The following is a 17,612-nucleotide window of genomic DNA, read 5'->3' as shown; positions in this document are numbered from 1 at the left end:
CCCCTCCCTGCCCTGAGAAGGAGGGGCCGCTGTGCTCTGCGCCCCTACCTGACGGGTGGGTGCTGGTGGCTCCTACTTTTCCAGAAGAATGCAGGCGAGTGAGACCTGGCTGCTACCTCTCTCCTTGCCCCAGGGACTCGCAGGGGCTTGTGGAGTCAGCCAGCAAGGCCGGTTTTTCCTGGCCCCATCTGAAGGCTTGGAATTCCCAGCTTGGGTTACTCGAAGTCCACGCCGGGCTGGGGCTGGGTGGTAGCACGTTAATTATCGCTGTTACGGCAACACAGGGAGGCTCCAAACCACAGGGCTGCGTCCAGCTGCCTGCCGCCCTTCCCCGGTGTGCCGGGGCAGCTGGTTGGGAACCTGCAGGGAGCTGTGGGGCGGGCGACATTTCAGCCAGGCCACTGCGTCCGAGACCATCCGTCTTGCTTTCATTTCTCCCTCTCTGGGAGTGCAGTGCAGGGCGGGGGGGGGGGCATGCTGCCGGCCGCACTTCCCCACGCTGGCCCTTCTCCCAGCCGAGGCCACAGGCGGGAGGTGACGTTGCAGAGTGTTCCTGTCAATGAGAATTTATTGAACGTCTCCTGTGACCCCGGCCGGGGCTGGCTGCTGGGAGGTGTGGGGGCAGATAACACGGGAGCGCGTCCAGAGCCGCCCTTTGCACGCCTGCCAAAACGCGCACCGGGGGCTTTTAATCTGCTCTCTGCAGCTTCTCCTCTCCACCAGCCGCTCTGCTCTGCTCCGCGGGACCACACCGCGCGGCCTCCGTGCTCCTGTGTCTGCGCAGGCAGCTCCAAACCACCCTGGGATCCCTGAGGCCAGGCCCCTGCCGTGCTCTTCTTCATGCCTTAAGCCTGTTCCCAAGTGCAGAGGGGAAGCAGCTGTGGGGCCAGGGGAAGTGAAAGCAGCTCCGGGGAGGGTGAGGTGAGGTGGCCGGGGGAGGGATCTGCGGGCTCGTGAGCATCTATGCAAGAGAGAAGATCTGGTTGAACTTGAGACTCTGGGGGCTCCCGTGGGATTTGGGAATTTGGGGGAGTGACTTAGTTGAAGGAGGTTGGGGGAAGCAGGAAGCCTTCAGGTGTCGGGGCTCACTTTTGGCCGCACTTTGGAGTCCCCTAGGAAACTTTAAAACACCTGTGGCCAACAGAGCCCAGTCGCTAGAAGTGGGACCCGGACATCTGTATTTTATAAGCGCCCGCCCCCTCCCGCAGCCCAGGTGACCGCAGACCTAGCGCGGAGCCAGGAGTGCTTTCCGCTGCCGGGGGAGCGGGAAAGGGACTTCTCCCCTTGGGACGGGTGGACTGATGCTCTTTAGGGAGAGCGGGGGTCTTCCCCGGGAAACCAGAGTCTGTCCCTTTTGCCCCAGAGTTGGATGAGGCAACCCGGGGAGCCGGAAGCCCTCGCCTGCCGGGGGCGAGGGCGGGGGGACCCCCGTCCCGGGGTTGTTGGATGGCTCTGGGCGCTGTGCTCACCTGGGATGAGGTCCTGAAGGTGACTGTCCTTACCTGCGCCGCCCCCCCCCCCCCCCCCCGGGCGAGCCTCAAGCTGCTCCTGAGGGGCCTCGCATGCAGAGTTGCATGTGGATGGACCGCCAAGCCTTCCAGTCCTGGAACCGGTTCCTCCAGCGGGAGAACTTGACGTGTGTGAGGAGTTGCACGTTGTAGGGGCGGGGGGTAGGGGGCATCCCTCCGGCTGTGTCCCGTCTGTACCGTGGGCTGCAGAGGCCTCCCTCAGGCTGAGGGTTTAGGGGACACGGATGCCCCACATCCGGAGTGGCCAACAGCCCAGAGGAGCTGGCTACCTTGTAGGCATGCGGGGAGCGCCCCGTGGGCATCTGCCAAGGACACCGGCATCCCCGTTTCCACCGTGTGATTCTGTGCACTTGACCTCTGGGTCTGTTTTCTCATCGGTAAAATGGGACGAACAGGGGCACCTGTGCCTTCAGACTGTTGGAGGTCAAACGCTTTCTCATGAAAAGCTCAGGGCGGTGCCTGGTGCAGAGGGTTCTTGGGTGCAGGTTTGTCCAAGAAAACACACTACATCGCCGCCTTTTTGGGTGACCCCAGTATGCCTGGGGTTTTAGTTTGTGAAAACCTGAAAGCTCTGTTCGGCCTGGGCCTTGCCCGCCACATGTGGGAGGGGCCGCGGCCACTCCTCCCCACCCCCCACCCCCCAGATGCTGACCCTCCGGTGCCCTCCTGGAGTCTCACCTACTGGCTTCCACCCCCTCCCCCTCTTGAAACCATGCGTGTGTGGGCATCCCTCTTCTCAGCCGACTTAGGACCGCTCCCCCAGTGGCCTTTCCTGGGCTCAGATGGTGGGGTGTGGCCACAGGCAGCAATAAAAGGAATGGGTGAGCTTTTGGTCAGGGTGGTATCAAGGTCTGATAGGTGAAGCCGACCCGGAGGAAAGTCTGTGTGTCAGACTGAGCGGGACCAGGCGTCCAAGCGAGGTGGGCAGGGGCCTCCCTCATGCTGACCCCCCGTGTTCTCCACTGGGCCAAGCCAGAGCTGGGGGCATCCACTGCTGTGCCACCCAGCCCGTGGTGGGAGGGGGGCATGCGGATGCCTTCGTGGGACAGGGGCCGTGTTGTCCTTGCGGAGGGCCTTGACTGTGAGATAGGGATCATCCTCATTTGACCATCGTCCAGGAGAAATGGGGGCCCTCCACGGGGGGCCTGTGCCTGCCTACCCGCTGGAAAGCAGGTTCTTGGTAGAGAAATTGCCAAGTGCATTATCTTTGCGTCTTTGTTACCATCTTACACGTGCTGAGGGCGCTGAGGGCGGGACTGTTCATTCACTGGACAGGAAGATACAAAGTAGAATAAGTAAAGCTCTAGTTCTCAGCGGGACTCCTGCATCCGTGGAGCTGGGGGAGGGTGGGGGCTGTTTGATCGCTCCCTGCCACCTCGGAGTGCGTGGGAGGTCCTGTGTCGCCTCCCCAGTAACTTGGGAGAAAACTAAGCTCAGACGGAATCAGTCCCCATGGAACGCTTGGCCCCTCCTTGGCCTCTGGTTCCCATTTGGGTAGATGGTCCCTTCCAGAGGCCACCTGATCACCACTGCTCGAGCTCCCAGGGGGATCAGGGGCATGGGCTGAGATCCTGTGGTTGAGATCAGATGGATGTTTGGGACTTTCCCTTCTGGGCACATAGACTTTGTGCATCGTGCAGTTTTTGCCTGTAAGGTCTTACAGGATTTTGCCTAACTGGAGGGCTCCCTTACTGGGGATGCCGGCCCCTGGGAGCCTGTTCCCTGGGCACAGGTGGTGCATTTTTAACCTGATAGTTGGTTTCCAGTGCCGTGACTGGCGGGGGTGGGGTGGGGGATGGGTGCTGGGAAGGGAAAGGTGAAAGTGTAAAGATCTGACTTCTAGGCGTGGGGTCAGGATGCTGCTTCCGTCCACCACAGCACCCCAGACCTCTGTTGACCCGCTTCTGGCTCAGCCAGCTCCCCTCTGCACCCCTCAGCCCTTGGCCCCCGAGGGGGCAAGAAACCCCTTCGTGTAGCCGACACCTGTCCCTCAGAGCCTTGTCGGCCCCCACCCCGGTGGGTCTCCGGGGCAGACTGGACTGCTTCTCACCGCGTGACCCGGAAGAGCTGGAAAACCCCGAGGGTGAAGCCTGGTGCCTGTGAGAGCCGGTTCTGGGCCTCCGCGTCCTGCTTGGGTTGCAGGAACCTTCCAGGTTCGCAGTTGCAGGCTTGGAGGGATTCATATTTAGGAGGTGAAGGATGCCTCAGGCCTGGACAGTTCACTTCCCAGCAGTTGCTGGAGGACAGCTGTGGACAGAAGGGCTCACCCTGGGGGCTCATGGCTCTTGGCGAACCTTTCCCCGGGGGCCCTGTTCAAGGTCCCATTCTGGCCACAAGGTAGTTGGATTTCTTGGGGGTGGGAAGGGGAACATTTGCTGGTGTCTGGGCATAGCACATGGGGCTGTGCAGATGGTAGATGAGCCCAGTAGGAAGTACCCTCAGAACTTTCCTTTGATGCCCTCTATTTTTTTGGCCCCTGGTGTGTAACATTGGGAACAGGTGTTAATTCTCGGGGCTCCCATACGTCATAAAGCGTGCTGTGCCCTGGGGGTCTATGACCCTTGTTCGTGGATGCTGTACATACAGGGGGGCTTTGAACTTGGCACATCCCGTTACGGAATTCAGTAGGTATGTTTTCAGTAGGAGAGGGTCTGGTCTTCTCTTTTGACCGCGATGATAGTAGACCTTTTTACACACAAGCAAAAATCTTTTTTATAATTTGCGGCAGATGCTGGCTTTGAGCTAAGCAAGGCTCGCTTGGTGGTGACCCATGCCAGGATCACGGCCTCCTTTGTGATGGGCCCTCACCCCCACATGTGAGCGTGTGGAGGGGTCAGCCTCTACCTGCCGAGTCGGGATGGAGTTAAGGTGTTGGTGACATCTGGGCTGAGGGTCCCGGCCACGTGCACAGCGAGCTCTAAGCTCCCACAGATACTATCCACTGCCTGAGCCCAGGTAGTTTCGGACCTGGTGAGACACACCCCTGTATCCAGCAGGCAAACCCGCCTGAGACAGTAGGGAGGGGTGGGGACTTGGGACAACTGCCCTTCCCAGGTTGATGGCTTTGGGTGGTTTTGACTTTATTTGAGAAACTGGAATCTTCCTTTTGACTTGAAGTCTCCCATTTTCAACGTGGATTCATTCACTTTTAAGCAACATGGCTTGATATCAAGCCAAGTAAAGGCAGGTGGAGGGTCGGAGGAGGCCTGCTTCGCCTCTGCCCCCGTGCATCTCGTTCCCCCATCCCGTCCATCACTGATGGGGTAACTGAGGTTTGGATATGGCAGGGTCCTCCTGAGAAGTGGGATCGGAGCTAGACCTGGAACTGGTCCTCAGGCTAATTCTCCAACAGTCCAGTCCCCTGCCTGAGCAAGGATGCGAGGCATCACCGTTTTCCCCATCAGGTCTGGTGGGCTGAGCCCCGGGGAGGGCGTGGCTGGTGTTCTTCCATCCCTGTTCTGTTGGGAGGACCTAACCAGTGTCCTTTGGGGTGAGACTGCAGCGGGAACCAAGCCTGCCTCCACGGGCACCTTTTGTCAACACCCACTCTGTTGGAGGGACAGCGCTCTGACATTCTCTGTCCCTCCCTCGCCGGAGGGGTAAGGCAGGAGCCATTGAAATACCCGGACTTCCAGGCCCAAGGCCAACGGCAGTGAGGGAACAGGCGGTGGGGTCTAGGCTGGCCAGGAAGTGGCCCCTGCTTCCTCTTCCCACTGCTTCTCAATGTCTGTTTCCCCCTACCCTCAGTCAGATTTAATCTGTTTCAGAAGGACGTAGCCTTGACCCCTGCCCTCCTGGTCTGTTTCCTCACCTGCTGCTCCATGGAAAGGTGGGGAGTTTCAGTGACCACTTCCTGGCGGGGTTGCGTTTCTTGCCTTGGAGACCTCTCCTCTCCATCGGACCCCTTGGACCCCCACCCGCTTCTTGCACCCCGTGCCTCTGGAAGTCCACTGAAAGGGCCCCAGACCTGGCTTGTCACCTGGACCCTGAGGCGGCCCCAGGGTGGATGCCCTCCGGCCAGGAGCTGTGGGGAGGTGGGGGTCCCACAGTCAGATCCTCCTTCTCGCTCCCGGCTTGTATGTCAAGTGGAAAACGGGTCTGGTGGGTGCTGTCCTAGGACTGGGGTCTGCCGAAAGCGAGGTGACCCCAGGGGGTGGCCCTCCTGGAATCTTTCCACCTTGATTCCCAGCATAGCAGCAAGGGAGAGGGTTCCAGCTGCTCTGCATGCAGCCCTGGACGAGGGCACACTCTCTTCCCCGCCTCCATTTGCCCCTGTGTACAGTGGGCGGAAGAGGCAAGGCCTCTGGGCTGGGGATCATTTGCAGTGGGAGAGTCTCTGGCCCTGAGACTCCCGGTAGCCATCCACCTCCAGGAGGCAGCGATGTGCAGAAACCGCTGGTGTGGGGTGGGCCGAATCAGCCTGGCTGGGGGCATCCCTAGCTGTTGCTCCGGCTCTGCCCTGCGGTGTGACTCTGGGGGACCTCCCTGACCTCCCTGCCAGCTGGGGTCTGTTCACAGAGTTACTCTGATGTTCCGGGCAAAGCGGTCCGTGCGTCCACGGCGGCATGAGGTCCGTCCGCGTCGTTGGGGAACGTCTCCCCGGGTCCCAGACTCGGGGCTGCAGCCTGACCCTGACTCTTGGCCTTCTCTTGCTTCTCCCCGTGCTGTGGTTGCTGCCTCTCCCACCCCCTCAGGACGGCTGCCCCCCACCCCCCGCCCCTGCTGTTCATCTGTCCTCCTCTGTCTGTCCAGCTTCTGTAGACGCAGCCGCCGCTCAGAGTGATGACGCTGTCAAATGTCCCCGCCGCCTGCTGCCTTCCTGCTGTCCTTTGCCTCCACCCGTGGCCTCGGCCGGTCCCCATCGTCGGCAGCCTTCAGTCTCAACCCCTAGACTGTCCTTGGCCAGCTCTGGCATTGGGGGGGCTCCCCAGGATGCCACCCCACACCTGCTCTGCGTTCCACCCGTCACTCCCGCTGGGAGAGGGCATCCCTCCCGGGAACCTCTCAGGCCCCCCGGCCCCCGTGGCCCACACCTGTTAAGCTGTTACCGGGTGCGTGGGCCTGTAGTGATGGGCGTAGGGGTCTGTCCTGAACGTTCCTCTCTCTTGTTTTCCTTAGAGCTTGGATTTGGTCTCCCTGAGGGCCTCCCACTGTTGAGCACCGTTCGTGGTGTGAGCATTGCGTGGCCTGGGTTGGACCCCGCTCTGGGTTCACAGCGGCTGTCAGCTGACCCTGGAAATTGGCTTTGGATAGGGGTGGCCTCCACGCTCGTTGACTGTTTCTGGGGGACCCTCTCCGCGGCTCTGAGGCTCCTGTCTTGGGCTCCCTGGTGCCTTGATGCTGCTGAGTGACAGGTCCGCGCGGGGGAGGGTGGCCGCCGCATGGTAGAGGGAGCTGCCTTCTTACTCATTTCCGACCTGGCCGGGGTCTCCTGTGGACACGCAGGCCGGCCTCACTCTGCCCCTGCCCCTCCTCTCTCCCTCCCTCCGTTCCCTGCCCTTCTCCCTGATTCCAGGTCAGGACCCAGGACGTCTGCTGGGGCCTTTCCCTGCTCCAGTGGCCAGGCCCGCCGTGGCTTTGGCCAGCACCTGCTGCCATAGTCTTGGGGAGCAAGTCCTCTTCTGGGACTTGGCACAAGCAAGCGGCCCCGGTCCCTTAGCAGCCTACGACCTGAGGGGCTGTCCTCAGTCGAGAAAGGACATGAGGCCTAAGCAGGCCACCCTGGGCACTGGGAGCAGGAAGGCCTTCGCGACTCTCCCGCCCCCCACCCCCAAGAAAAATTGCTTCATGCGAGTGAGCTAGGAACACGCCAACGGCAAATATAATAATGAATTTATTATGAAGCTTCTCGGGCTCCCAGGATCACGTGGCACCCCACACCGCCGCCACCCGCCCGGTCTCCGCGGCGGGGTCACCCTGGCCTTGTCAGGGCAGCAGGGACACCGCCTTCGAGGGGCACGGGGGTCACCGAGTGGAAGGCGCGCGGGGGGAGGGTCCTGAGCCCAGGGACGTGCTGTATTTGCTCATAAACATTTCTCTCCGTGGTAATGAAGATTCACCAGGGGGGTGAGGGCGAGAATCCCAGTCCAGACTGCGCAAGCTGGGCTGCACAGGGAGGCCCCCGCCCGGGCCGGCCCTGCGCCCCGCGGGGTGTAATTACTCCGGGGTAGGGGGGGCCGCTGTGGGGGAAGGGGCGGACGGGTGCTTGAACCAGGAGCCAGCAGAAAATTCATCTCAGCCATTAGCTTGTAATTAGAGAGCATGGAGGGAGCAGGCCCGAGGTCTGGTGCCGGGCAGAACCCATGAAAGGAAGCGGTAATTACAGGGTCTGCGGGAGGCCGGGTGGGAGGCCCCGTGCTGATGAATACGACAGGAGGGAGGAGGGGGCCGGGACCACAGTTCACGGCGCGTTGGTCCCCCCCCCCCCCCCCATTTAAATCCTGCTGATCAGAGCATGGGGCTCGTTCTGGAGAACCAGGACAAGGTGGGTTTCTGGAGAGCAGGGAACTGCAGCGGCCCTGACCGCGGGGCCAGCCCTGCACTTGGTTTTCCTGCCTTTTGCCTTTTTTTTTTTTTAAAGCTTTGTGCTGCTTCTGGCCACATTAGAAGCAGAGGCAGAAGAGGAAAAGTATTGATTAAAGACGCCACCTTGGGGAGGAGGAGCCGCGGGAGTGGCGAGCCCCGGGAAGGGGGCGGGGGGGCCCCCCCGGGGACATCCTGGCCTCTCCACAAGGGGGCTCAGGAATGGTGGGATCTCACCTCCAGGCTTCTGTCCGTGGTGGCTTTTTGCTCTGGGGAGGCTGCGTGGGCGGCCAGTGGTGGCAGGAGTCCCGGCCCGAGGAGCTGACCGTGATGTAGATGAGAAGCCAGGAGGCCACCCGCCCCGAGTCGCACGTGGAGGGCGCGGTGCGGAGGGAGCCCGCGCTGCCCCCGGCCCCCCCCCAGCCCCCCCCCCCAGCCCCCCCCCCCCCCCCCCGGCTCTCATCCATCACCGGCCTCCACGCCGCGGCGCTTATTCCCAGCTGTTAGGATAATGAATTTACATGAGCTGATAATGTAGACAAGAATTCAGTCAACGGCCAGGAGCACAGAAGTTAATAAATACCTTCTCTAATGAGGGCGCGGGGAGCAGGTGCCCCCTGTTCCCCTGGGGCCTCCTGAGGGTGCGGGGGCCACCCCAAGGTCCCGTCTCCCCTCAGCCCACCCCTGTGGGCTCCGCGGTCGTGGCAGCACCCGCCGCGGACTCGGCCAGAGGGCACGTGCGTGGGGGAGACCCAGGCCCGCCTCTGCTTCCCGGGGCAGGGCTTGGGGGAGCAAGGGGGACCCCACCCGAGGCTGCGTCGAGTCATAGTGGGTCCGGGGTGACCCTTTGCCAGGCGTCGGGGTCCTGTGAGCTTGGCCTGTGGCGCTCCATCGTGGGTGCCGGGAACTGCCATCCGGGCGGCTGGTGGCCCCCAGCCCGCCCTCCGGGTTTGCAGGCTGCGGGAGTGCTGCTAATTTTAGCTCTGTAATGAAGTGGCTGGGTGCAGATTCTATTTTAAGTGACCTGACAGCCACAGCAGCTTTCCTGGCGTGCAGCGCCCCTGGAGCTCACAGCCGACACCGCGGCAGAGACCGCGGCTTTGGGGGACCCCCAGGAACCCAGAGGGCTCTGGCCAGAGCCCAGGGAGCTGGTGCTGGGCTTCGTTTGAGGGGAGACTTAGGCGGGAGGGGAGGTTACTCGGGGCCAGCAGGAGTGTGACCGTGACGTTCACAGCATAGCTGATCCGTAAAGACCCTCGTCACCAGGCCAGGTTGGGGAGCAGTAGGTAAGGCTTTGGGTTGGAGTTCCAGCAGGGGAGGCCCTGGCCCGAGGGGCGTCCCTGGGGCCTCTGTCGGCGGCCAGCTTCACGCTGCTGAGTGCCGTCTCTTTGACCCCGCCCCCCTTGCCCATTTACTTACTAAGATGTCCTGTGTTAGAGAACGCACACACGAGCTGGGGGAGAGGGAGAAGCAGACTCCCCGCTGAGCAGGGAGCCCACATGGGGCTCTATCCCAGGACCCCAAGACCATGACCTGAGCCGAAGGCAAACTCTTGAACCAGCTGAGCCACGCAGGTGCCCCCGTGGTCCCCCCTGCTCTGTGAAAGCCTGGTTGAGTGCAGGGAAGTTACGGCGTAGACACAAAGACAGAAGTGAGACCTTTGTTCCTTTTGCTGCCACTCAGGGAAGACCCCCGCCGACACCTTAAGGGGGTCTGTGATCCTTGGGGTCTGGCCTGGGATTTGCCCTTTGCCACCCTGGCCAGCACTGTCAGCTGGCAGCCACAGCAGGTCTGCCCAGGTCACCAGCTGGCCGGCCTGTCACATGGCCACTAGGCAGTGGCTTCCCACCAGCTCCTGGGCCTTGGGGACTGGTCGCTGCGAGGTGCAGTGACCGCATCGCCTCCCTCCCTTCCCCGCTCCTCGTCCCCATCTCAGCTCCGTGTGCGCTGTGGGCAGGAGGGGTCTGCGGCAGGGCCCTGGCCACTTTCGCATAAACAGGGTTTTTGTTGTGGTAACCTCAGCCCTGCTGTTGGCCTTCTGTCGGGCCCGGGATCCGAGGCTTTCCTGCCCCATCTGTAAAACGGGCACACTGGCACCTGTCTCACAGAATTGGGGATTAAAGAGAGGCGGCTGGCTCTCTAAGGAATGAGGAGACAGGGAGCGTGTGGTTGATGGTCCCCGATGGCGTCGCGGGGGCCCATTTTGGAGACCGTGGGTAAAGGCAATAGAGTATTTGGAGATGATCGAACTTTTCGGGCTCCAGGAAGGCTGTGGACCAGCTGGCAGCGGGGGCAGTGGTCTCATCCGAAGGCTCGGCCGGGCCAGGGTTGGGACAAGGCTCTGTCTGGAGATGGCAGGAAAGTTGGGACTGTCCCCGGCCTCTTGAGGAGCTCCGCTGAGGTGAGGCGAGACAGCGGCCACCGTGCCTCTGACGGCCTCTTCTTGGAAGTCATGCTGTTGCTTCTGCCCTGCTCTGTTCATCAGAAGTGAGTCCGTAAGTCTGGCCCCTGTCGGGGCAAGAGAGCTCCTCTCCGTCCCTGAAAGGGCTTGAGGAACGAAGATTTGGTGGGTGTGTTTTTAAGACCCTGTGGTGACCCCTGTTTCAGCCGTGCGTGTGCCTGCTCGTCCGTCTGTTCCTGGTCGAGCGTCCTGTTGAGGCCTCGGAGCGGGCAGTGGTGAGGGTGCGCAGGGATGCCGTGTGGGGCCCGGAAATGGGGTGCAAGTCCTGGGCGTGGAGCCAGCCTGTGTGGCCTTGCACCGTGCGTGTGACCAGGACCGGACTGTGGACAGCTTCTGGCCTGTGTGTCTCCCCCTCCCCTCCGCAGGGCTCTGCTGGCCTCCCCCAGGCCTGTGCTGAGGCATCTGGGGAGGTGACCCAGCCACGCCTAACTGATGTCCCCTGTGGGAGAGAGCCCAGGGTCTCTCCTGAGGCAGCTTGGCTCCCGGCTGCCCTTTGTAGCCACGCCTTCCCCTGAGCGTTTGGCCTGGACCGGTGGGCCTCAACCCCGTGTCCGTTTCACCACGTGGTGTCCCCGAGCACTGTCTGCCTCCCCCACACCCCACCCCACCCCGGAACAACCGTCGCTGCCCTGGCTGTGGGTGCTCAGCGCGCCCTGGAGGACTTCTGGGCCACCTGCGTCCGCTCCTGCGGCTTGCCGGGCCGCGGGGGGCCGTGGGGGCCGTGGGGGCCGCCCCCAGCAGCTCGTGGGCTTGTGACTCCACATCGCCCGGGGCGGGCAGCCCAGTTCCAGAAGCGTGTGTCCTGGTTTGCGGAGGCCGGCCGGGGTGGCCGCCATCTGGACCCGTGTTTCTGCCCCTCCGGGGGCTGGTGGTTCCATCAGCGGCCCCTGGTGTGCGCCGGGCACAGGCCAGAGCCCTTTGTGTGAATTAGTTCCTTGAAGCCTGTTTAGGTGAACACGCAAGGTAGACTTTGTCCTTAACGGCATTTCCCAGACGAGGAGACCGGCCCAGAGAGGCTGTGACTTGCCTGAGGTCACATGGCTTTGAGGCTGCAGAGTGGGATTCGTGGCTCAGGTACCTGGTCACCAAGGGATGCTAAGCTTGACCTTCGGACCCCCACTTCCTCACTCTGTGACCTTGGCCACCCCTCCTGCACGGTCTGTCCATGCTGTCCGCAGGAGGAGGAGAGGGTGCTGGTTGTGGCCTGGGGCCGCACTCCCGGAGCGCCAGCTTCCGTCCTGCTCAGAAGCAAGGGCCTCTAGGGCCTGGCCCAGTGCTGATTTGACCAGGAATGACCCGGGCCTGAGACCTGCGTTTTCTGGCCATCAGCCTGCTGGGGAAGGGACCCCCTCCCACACCCCCTGGATTCTCAGGTTTCTCTCCTGGGGTTCACCCCCTGCCCCCGCTGTTCCAGAAGGAGGAGGACGTATGGGTGTATGGGTCAGCCGGGGGTTGGCGCGGTCTCAGGCGCTCAGTGGAGCTGCCCAGTGTGGTGGCCTGGTGGGGTCCTTTGTTCCCCAGCACAAGCCCTCACCCTCAGCCTAAACCCCCGCCCCCGAGGATGGCTCTTTCTGCCTCGCCTGGTGCTCTGGGACTCAGGCTTAAGAACGTGTGCATGCGGACCCACTGCCTCTCCTGGCTAGTTTGGGGAGGGGGGCAGCAGGTCGGCACCTGACCCCCTGCCTGACCTCCTGGGGGGCTCCCCCTTCTCGCCTGCTGGCCCACGGAGCTGGATGTGGAAGCCGCTTCCGGTTAGACTCTTTTAGGCTCAGCGCAGAACCCAGGGGGGCTCTGGGGGCCCCAGAGAGCCTCTTGGGGTGTGGGCTGCTGCCCGGGGGGCGCTCCTTGCTGCCACCCTGCGAGTAGAGTGTGTTCTTTGCCCTGTCGTGTTGCGTGCTCCATCACCTGCGACTCCCGGGACCCTTCCCGGATGCCTGCCCCTCCTGGGTGTCCGTCTGGGGGTTTGGAAGTCGATTTGCTTCTCCCTTCACATGACCCGTGGCCCCTGCCCGCCGCAAGGCCATCGGGCTTGATTTATGCCCCTGGAACGCGCCCGCGGCCAGGGCGGGGAGCGGGGCCGGGCCACGCAGGTGGCCCCGAGAGGGCAGGGATGTTAATGGAAAACTTATTTATGGCGCGACGCCCTCGGCTGCCTGACGGAGCTGGGCCTTTATTGATCGGGCTCTCGGGAGGCCGGTCAGCCGCCTCGTTGACACTTGGACAGGACAGGGAAGGCCTGGAGGAAGATGGCTGTGTGTGTCCCCCGCCCATGGCACCTGGTGTCCCCCTGGCGGGCAGCAGCTCCCCGTCAGTGAGGCCTGAACCCGGCCCCCACCGGCAGGGCGGGCTCCCCCCGATGGGTTCGATCTGCAGGCAGGGTGTACGGGGCGGCCGCGTTCTCCCCCGCCATGGCTGGCACAGCTGCCCGTGGGGCCGTCCCCTGAGGCACCTGCGTCCGTAGGGACTTGCCAGCATCCCTGGCTGGCCTCCCCGGGGCAGAACCCAAGTCTCTCTTCTCTAGAACGGGGGCAGGAGCCGGGCCGGCCTCCCCTGTGAGGGTGGGAGGCAGGGGGTGGGGTGGGAGGCAGGGGGTGGGGTGGGCCGGTGCAGAAACCTTAGTGGGGAGTAGCTCTGCGGCTGTCTTCCTTCCTGCTGCTGCGGCCTCTGCCTCCCGCCCGGTCCTTGTCGCCGTGAGGACACCAGCCCACACCTTGTCGCCCCTCCCGCATGTGGCCGGAGATGCCGTCTGGCGTCCGTGGTCACGGGGTGCTGTGTGCACTTGAGGCTCTGACTGTGGGTCGGTGGGGCAGGGGGTCCCTGCTCTCTCTGCGCCGCTGCCTGTCCTCTGTCTCGCCTGTCCTGCCGGGGCCGCCCGCGTCTGCCCCCGTCCCTGTCCCTGCATGCTGCTTGCTGGTGCCCCGCGGACCCCCCGCTCTGGTGCTGGGCCCTCCTGCTCTCTGGGTGACCTCTGGTTCTTCTTTTCCTGTTTCAGGCATGAGCCATGAGCCCAAGTCCCCTTCACTAGGGATGCTTTCCACCGCGACCAGGACCACCGCCACCGTCAGCCCCCTCACCCCCTCGCCGCTCAATGGCGCCCTGGTGCCCAGCGGCAGCCCCGCCAGCAGCAGCACGCTGTCGGCCCAGGCCGCGCCGTCCTCCAGCTTTGCCGCCGCGCTGCGCAAGCTCGCCAAACAGGCGGAGGAGCCCAGAGGTAAGAGGCGCGCCCGCCGGGCTGCAGCCCGAGGGGGGGACAGCGAGCGCAGCCCCCTCCTCCCGGGCCTCGTGGGCTCCTGGGGGGAGCAGGTGAGCGCGGCCGAGAGCCGGCCGTTCCCCACCACCGGGAGCCGCGCTCACAGGACCCCCGCGCCCGCCCCCCGCCGCTCTCGGGTCTGCCACGCTGCTTGGTTCCGGTCAGACCCTCCGGGACCCCCTCCCGGCCCTGGTTCCTGCGCTTTGCTTCTGCCTCTCTGCCGCCTTTGTCTGGCCTTGGCCCCGGGAGCCGCCGCGGGGGTGGCCACGATCTCCAGAAACCTGTTGGTCTCAGAGTTGGGGGGGGTCTTTGGGACAGCGCCCCCCCCCCCCCCATGACTACCTACCTCCCCAAGGCAGGGATCACGTGCTGGCGTGGATGGGTGTCCCCCCGAGGTTCGGAGCCCTGGCTTCTGGGGTCACTCGGGCAGTGACGTGCTGTGTGGCTTTAGGCGAATACTGACCCTCTCTGCGGTTTGGTCTTGATTTGGGGGCTCTTGGGGTCCCCAGCTTCAGGTGCTCGTGGGGACCACTACCCAGGTGCCCATGTTAGTCCGGGTCACGGGCTGCTGGTTGGACATTGGGGGTAGGAGGCAGTTTGTGCCTGGGGCCGCCGGGAGACCCCGGCCGATCTCCGGACTTGCTGCTTGGACTTGGGCCGAGGAAGCAGGGACCTGGGGATCCGTCTTGCCCCAGAGGTTCAGGGCTCGGCAGAGGGGACATTGGCCCTGACGGGGACTGGCTGGGGGGGTCTTCTACGTTCCGAATCTCCCCTCTTCCTGGTCATTGGGCTGAGGGGCATGTGTAAGGGGACCAGCAGACCGTGGCCCGCGAGACCCGACCACTGGGGCCTGTTGAGCGTCCGCCTGCCGTGGGGCCATTGGGTCCGCCTGGGCAGAGCGTGGCTCCTCATGCACACCCACACCCCTCCTCGCCTTCCACGCCCCCCGGAGCCTTCCACACCCCCAGGGCGCACTCCCTGGCCACGCACAGTAGGGCCTACTGCACACAGCAACAGCGTGCCACACGCTTGGGGCTCACATGGCCCGCAGGAGGCTGCGAGCTCCCTGCCCGGGCCCGTGGAGGCCCCAGACCAGCCGACCTGGAGGGGGACGCATGGCGGGGATGGAGGGGTTGTGACTCCATCGTCCCCTGGGAGGGGACAGGCCACCCCCGTGGCTGAGTTTACCTGCTCTGGTCTTGTCCTTTCCCAGCATTCAGAAGGCAAGTGTTGGCACAGGGGAGAATGCTGACTGTGCCTGTGCGGAGTCCTGGACCATCCTCTGGCTCACCGGCCTTGTCCTGAGGTCACGCGTCCCCGCGGCCGAGGACACAGCCGTGGAAGGGCCGTTTCCCTCCTCACAGAGGCAGGCAGGGGAGGTCTGAGGCTGGGGGCTCACGCGAGGGCCGTGGGCACAGGGCAGGAAGGAGCCTGCCTCCATGGCCCTGTCTGCTCTCTGCAGCCCTAGGCCGCTCTCGGCGTCCGGCTGGGCAGACGGGCCAGAGGCTTCTGGGTGGGAAGGGCCGGAAACCGTGTGCTGCCGCAGGGGCCGGTCCTGTGGCCGCGGGCCCAGTTCACAGCTGTGACAGGGCATTCGCCTTTCCTGCCCCGAGAGGAGTGACTTGGCGGGGAGGGGCCGGGAGAGGGAAGGTGGCACCGGCCCGCCGCTGGGGCTCTTACTGGCACGGGAGCGCGCCTCGGCGGCGGCTGGTGTGCCCTCGCCCCGTCCTTCCGACGTGGGTGGGGCTGGGGCTTGGGGGCCTCCGCGTCCGTGGAGCGTGTTGGAATCCGGCCGCCCCTCGCGCGGGTCCACCGTGGGCGCTTCTCGTCACGCTGCATCTCGCGAGCTGAGGGGTTTCTGGCAGCCGAAGGCCGAGTTGGGAGAGTTCGAAGCCGTGGAGCCGGGACCGCGAGCCCTGTTTGCCCCGTCAGGCCTCGGTTTGAGACCGCAGGAGGCCGTGTCCCTCTCGGGGAGCATCTCGGGCTGCAGCTGTGCCTGGTCTCCTTTATATCACTCAGTCGCCCCCAGGGTGACCTGGCCGTCTCCTCCGCCCGTCAGTAGAAGGGGTCACAGCCCAGAGCGGCCCGGGGTACAGATGGCCAGGCCGAGGCGCAGAGAGGTCCAGCCGTGAGCCCGAGGTGCCCACCCTGTGCGGGCGTGCCTCTGCCCCTCGCTGGTGCTGAGACCTGTCGAAGCAGGCTCGCAAAGCTGGGGTTAGGACGGCAGCCCCTCGCCCCTGGACCTATCTTGGTGGTGCAGGGTGGGGGGTCGCGGGTGATGGGGCTGTCGGCTTCCGGAAGCCTGGGGGCAGTGGCGGCAAGAGGAGGGAGCCGGCAGGTCCCAGGGCTTCTGCCCTGCCTTTCCCCCTGGAACCAGAGCCCCGCCGGGGGATGGGGGGTGGGAGGGGGCTTTGGTGGGCTTGGTGGTCCAGGAAGGAGCCGGATACTTGTGAAATTCTGCAGATTCGTTCAGGGCCACGAGAGCCCCCTTCTGAAGCAGTAAGATGCCGTCGTGTATGGTGTCCAGAGTCGTGCAGGCGTGACCCAAGCTCCCAGACCGTGTCCTTGCCCCTGTGGAAGGGCTGTGCCTGTCAGCGTCTTCTCCTCCACCCCTGTCCCGGGAGCCCCGATAGGCTGGCGGGGGTGGGGGGACACTGAGCACTTGTGTCTGGCTTCCCGCGCTCAACCTGATGTTCCAGGGCCGGCTGGCACCCCGCATCTGTCACGGGTGTGTGTGACCCGCCCTCCGCCGTCACAGGGCTGGAGGACGAGTCCCTCGGCGGCGGCAGCAGAGGGGAGTTTGGAAGCCACAGACTCGGACCCCTCCCTGGCCTGTTCGCTGACCTGCCCTCCCCAGGGCTCCTGTCTCTGCGGGCATCCGTGATGCGGTGGGGTGAGGACCGCAGGGCCCGTCTTGCCGGCCACATGCATCCTGGTGTGTCTCCGGTCGCCTGGGACCCTCTCCCCCGCCACCCCTACCTTGCTGTGAAGCGCCCGTTTAGGCCGAGCTCTGCCCCGCACTCTCCCCTCCGCTTCTCGGGCTAATGTCTTCACTCGCGTTGTCGTGCCCCAAGGGTACAGTCGAAACCTTCCGTTCAGAGGAAGTCCTCTCTGCCGCGTGCTTTGCTCTACCGTGAGAGAAGGAATGAGAACGGAGAAATCGGCCCCTTGATGGGGGGTTCTCTCCGCACCGGGGCTCGGAGACGCCTAGTGTGCAGCCAGACTGCCGGGGGGGGGGCGTGTGGAGTGGGGGTGCCCGCTGCTCCGGGTGGGACTGTGGGTGCCACGAGGGCCTGGACCTGCCTTGTGCCCTGGCTCACGTCCTTGCTGTGTGTCCCGGGCACCTCGCTTGACCTCTCTGGGCTTCTCTCTTTTCTTAGCGATCTTGTCCTGGATTTTGATTCAGAGAGAACACGCTCGGGCCAGGCATACAGCAGCTGCGTGCCGCCGGTGGCCGCCCGTGCCCTCCTCCCCTACCTCTGACCACTGCGCAGGGAGGGGTGGAGCCTCGTCCCTGGGAGGGTCCTGGAAAGGAGAGGGTCTCCGTGGGAAGAGAGTGGGCGTGGACCCGCAGGCCCCACCCGTCCACGCTGGGGGTCAGCTGCTACCGCCGCGGCTGCTGTCTGTCTCCAGGTTCCTCCTCTTCCCCCTGGGGATAAAGGGTGCCCAGGGAGTGAGCGCGCCCACACAGCACATCGTTCTGGAAGAGGCTCGGGGTCTGAGCCCCCACTGGTCCCGGTCAAACCCGGGAGACTCCTTCTCCGTGACGGGCTGGGGCGCCCTGTTGAGACAGCTCGCGTGGGGCTCCTCCGTGTCTCTGGCCGCAGAAGGGATGTCCTCCCGGGCCACT

The 17,612-nt window shown here is 64.2% G+C and overlaps 1 protein-coding gene across 15 annotated transcripts in view; it reads left to right on the top strand.

Moving 5' to 3' along the window:
* Window positions 1-17,612, top strand: part of GSE1 (Gse1 coiled-coil protein) — a 385,871-nt gene that overhangs the window by 338,359 nt on the left and 29,900 nt on the right. For 11 of the 15 annotated variants that reach the window (XM_082711615.1, XM_082711612.1, XM_082711613.1 and 8 more), the window contains one exon: window positions 13,505-13,723. The exons of the other annotated variants lie outside the window; for them this stretch is intronic. In XM_082711615.1, the coding sequence (XP_082567741.1) occupies window positions 13,505-13,723 (219 nt within the window). The remainder of the gene's footprint in view (window positions 1-13,504; window positions 13,724-17,612) is intronic. 15 annotated transcript variants of the gene reach the window in all.

The sequence above is a fragment of the Mustela nivalis genome (assembly GCF_964662115.1).
Source record: "Mustela nivalis genome assembly, chromosome: 18".
NCBI lineage: Eukaryota > Metazoa > Chordata > Mammalia > Carnivora > Mustelidae > Mustela > Mustela nivalis.
Note: the sequence above shows the minus strand (reverse complement) of the source record. Positions and strands in the feature narration are given on the sequence as shown.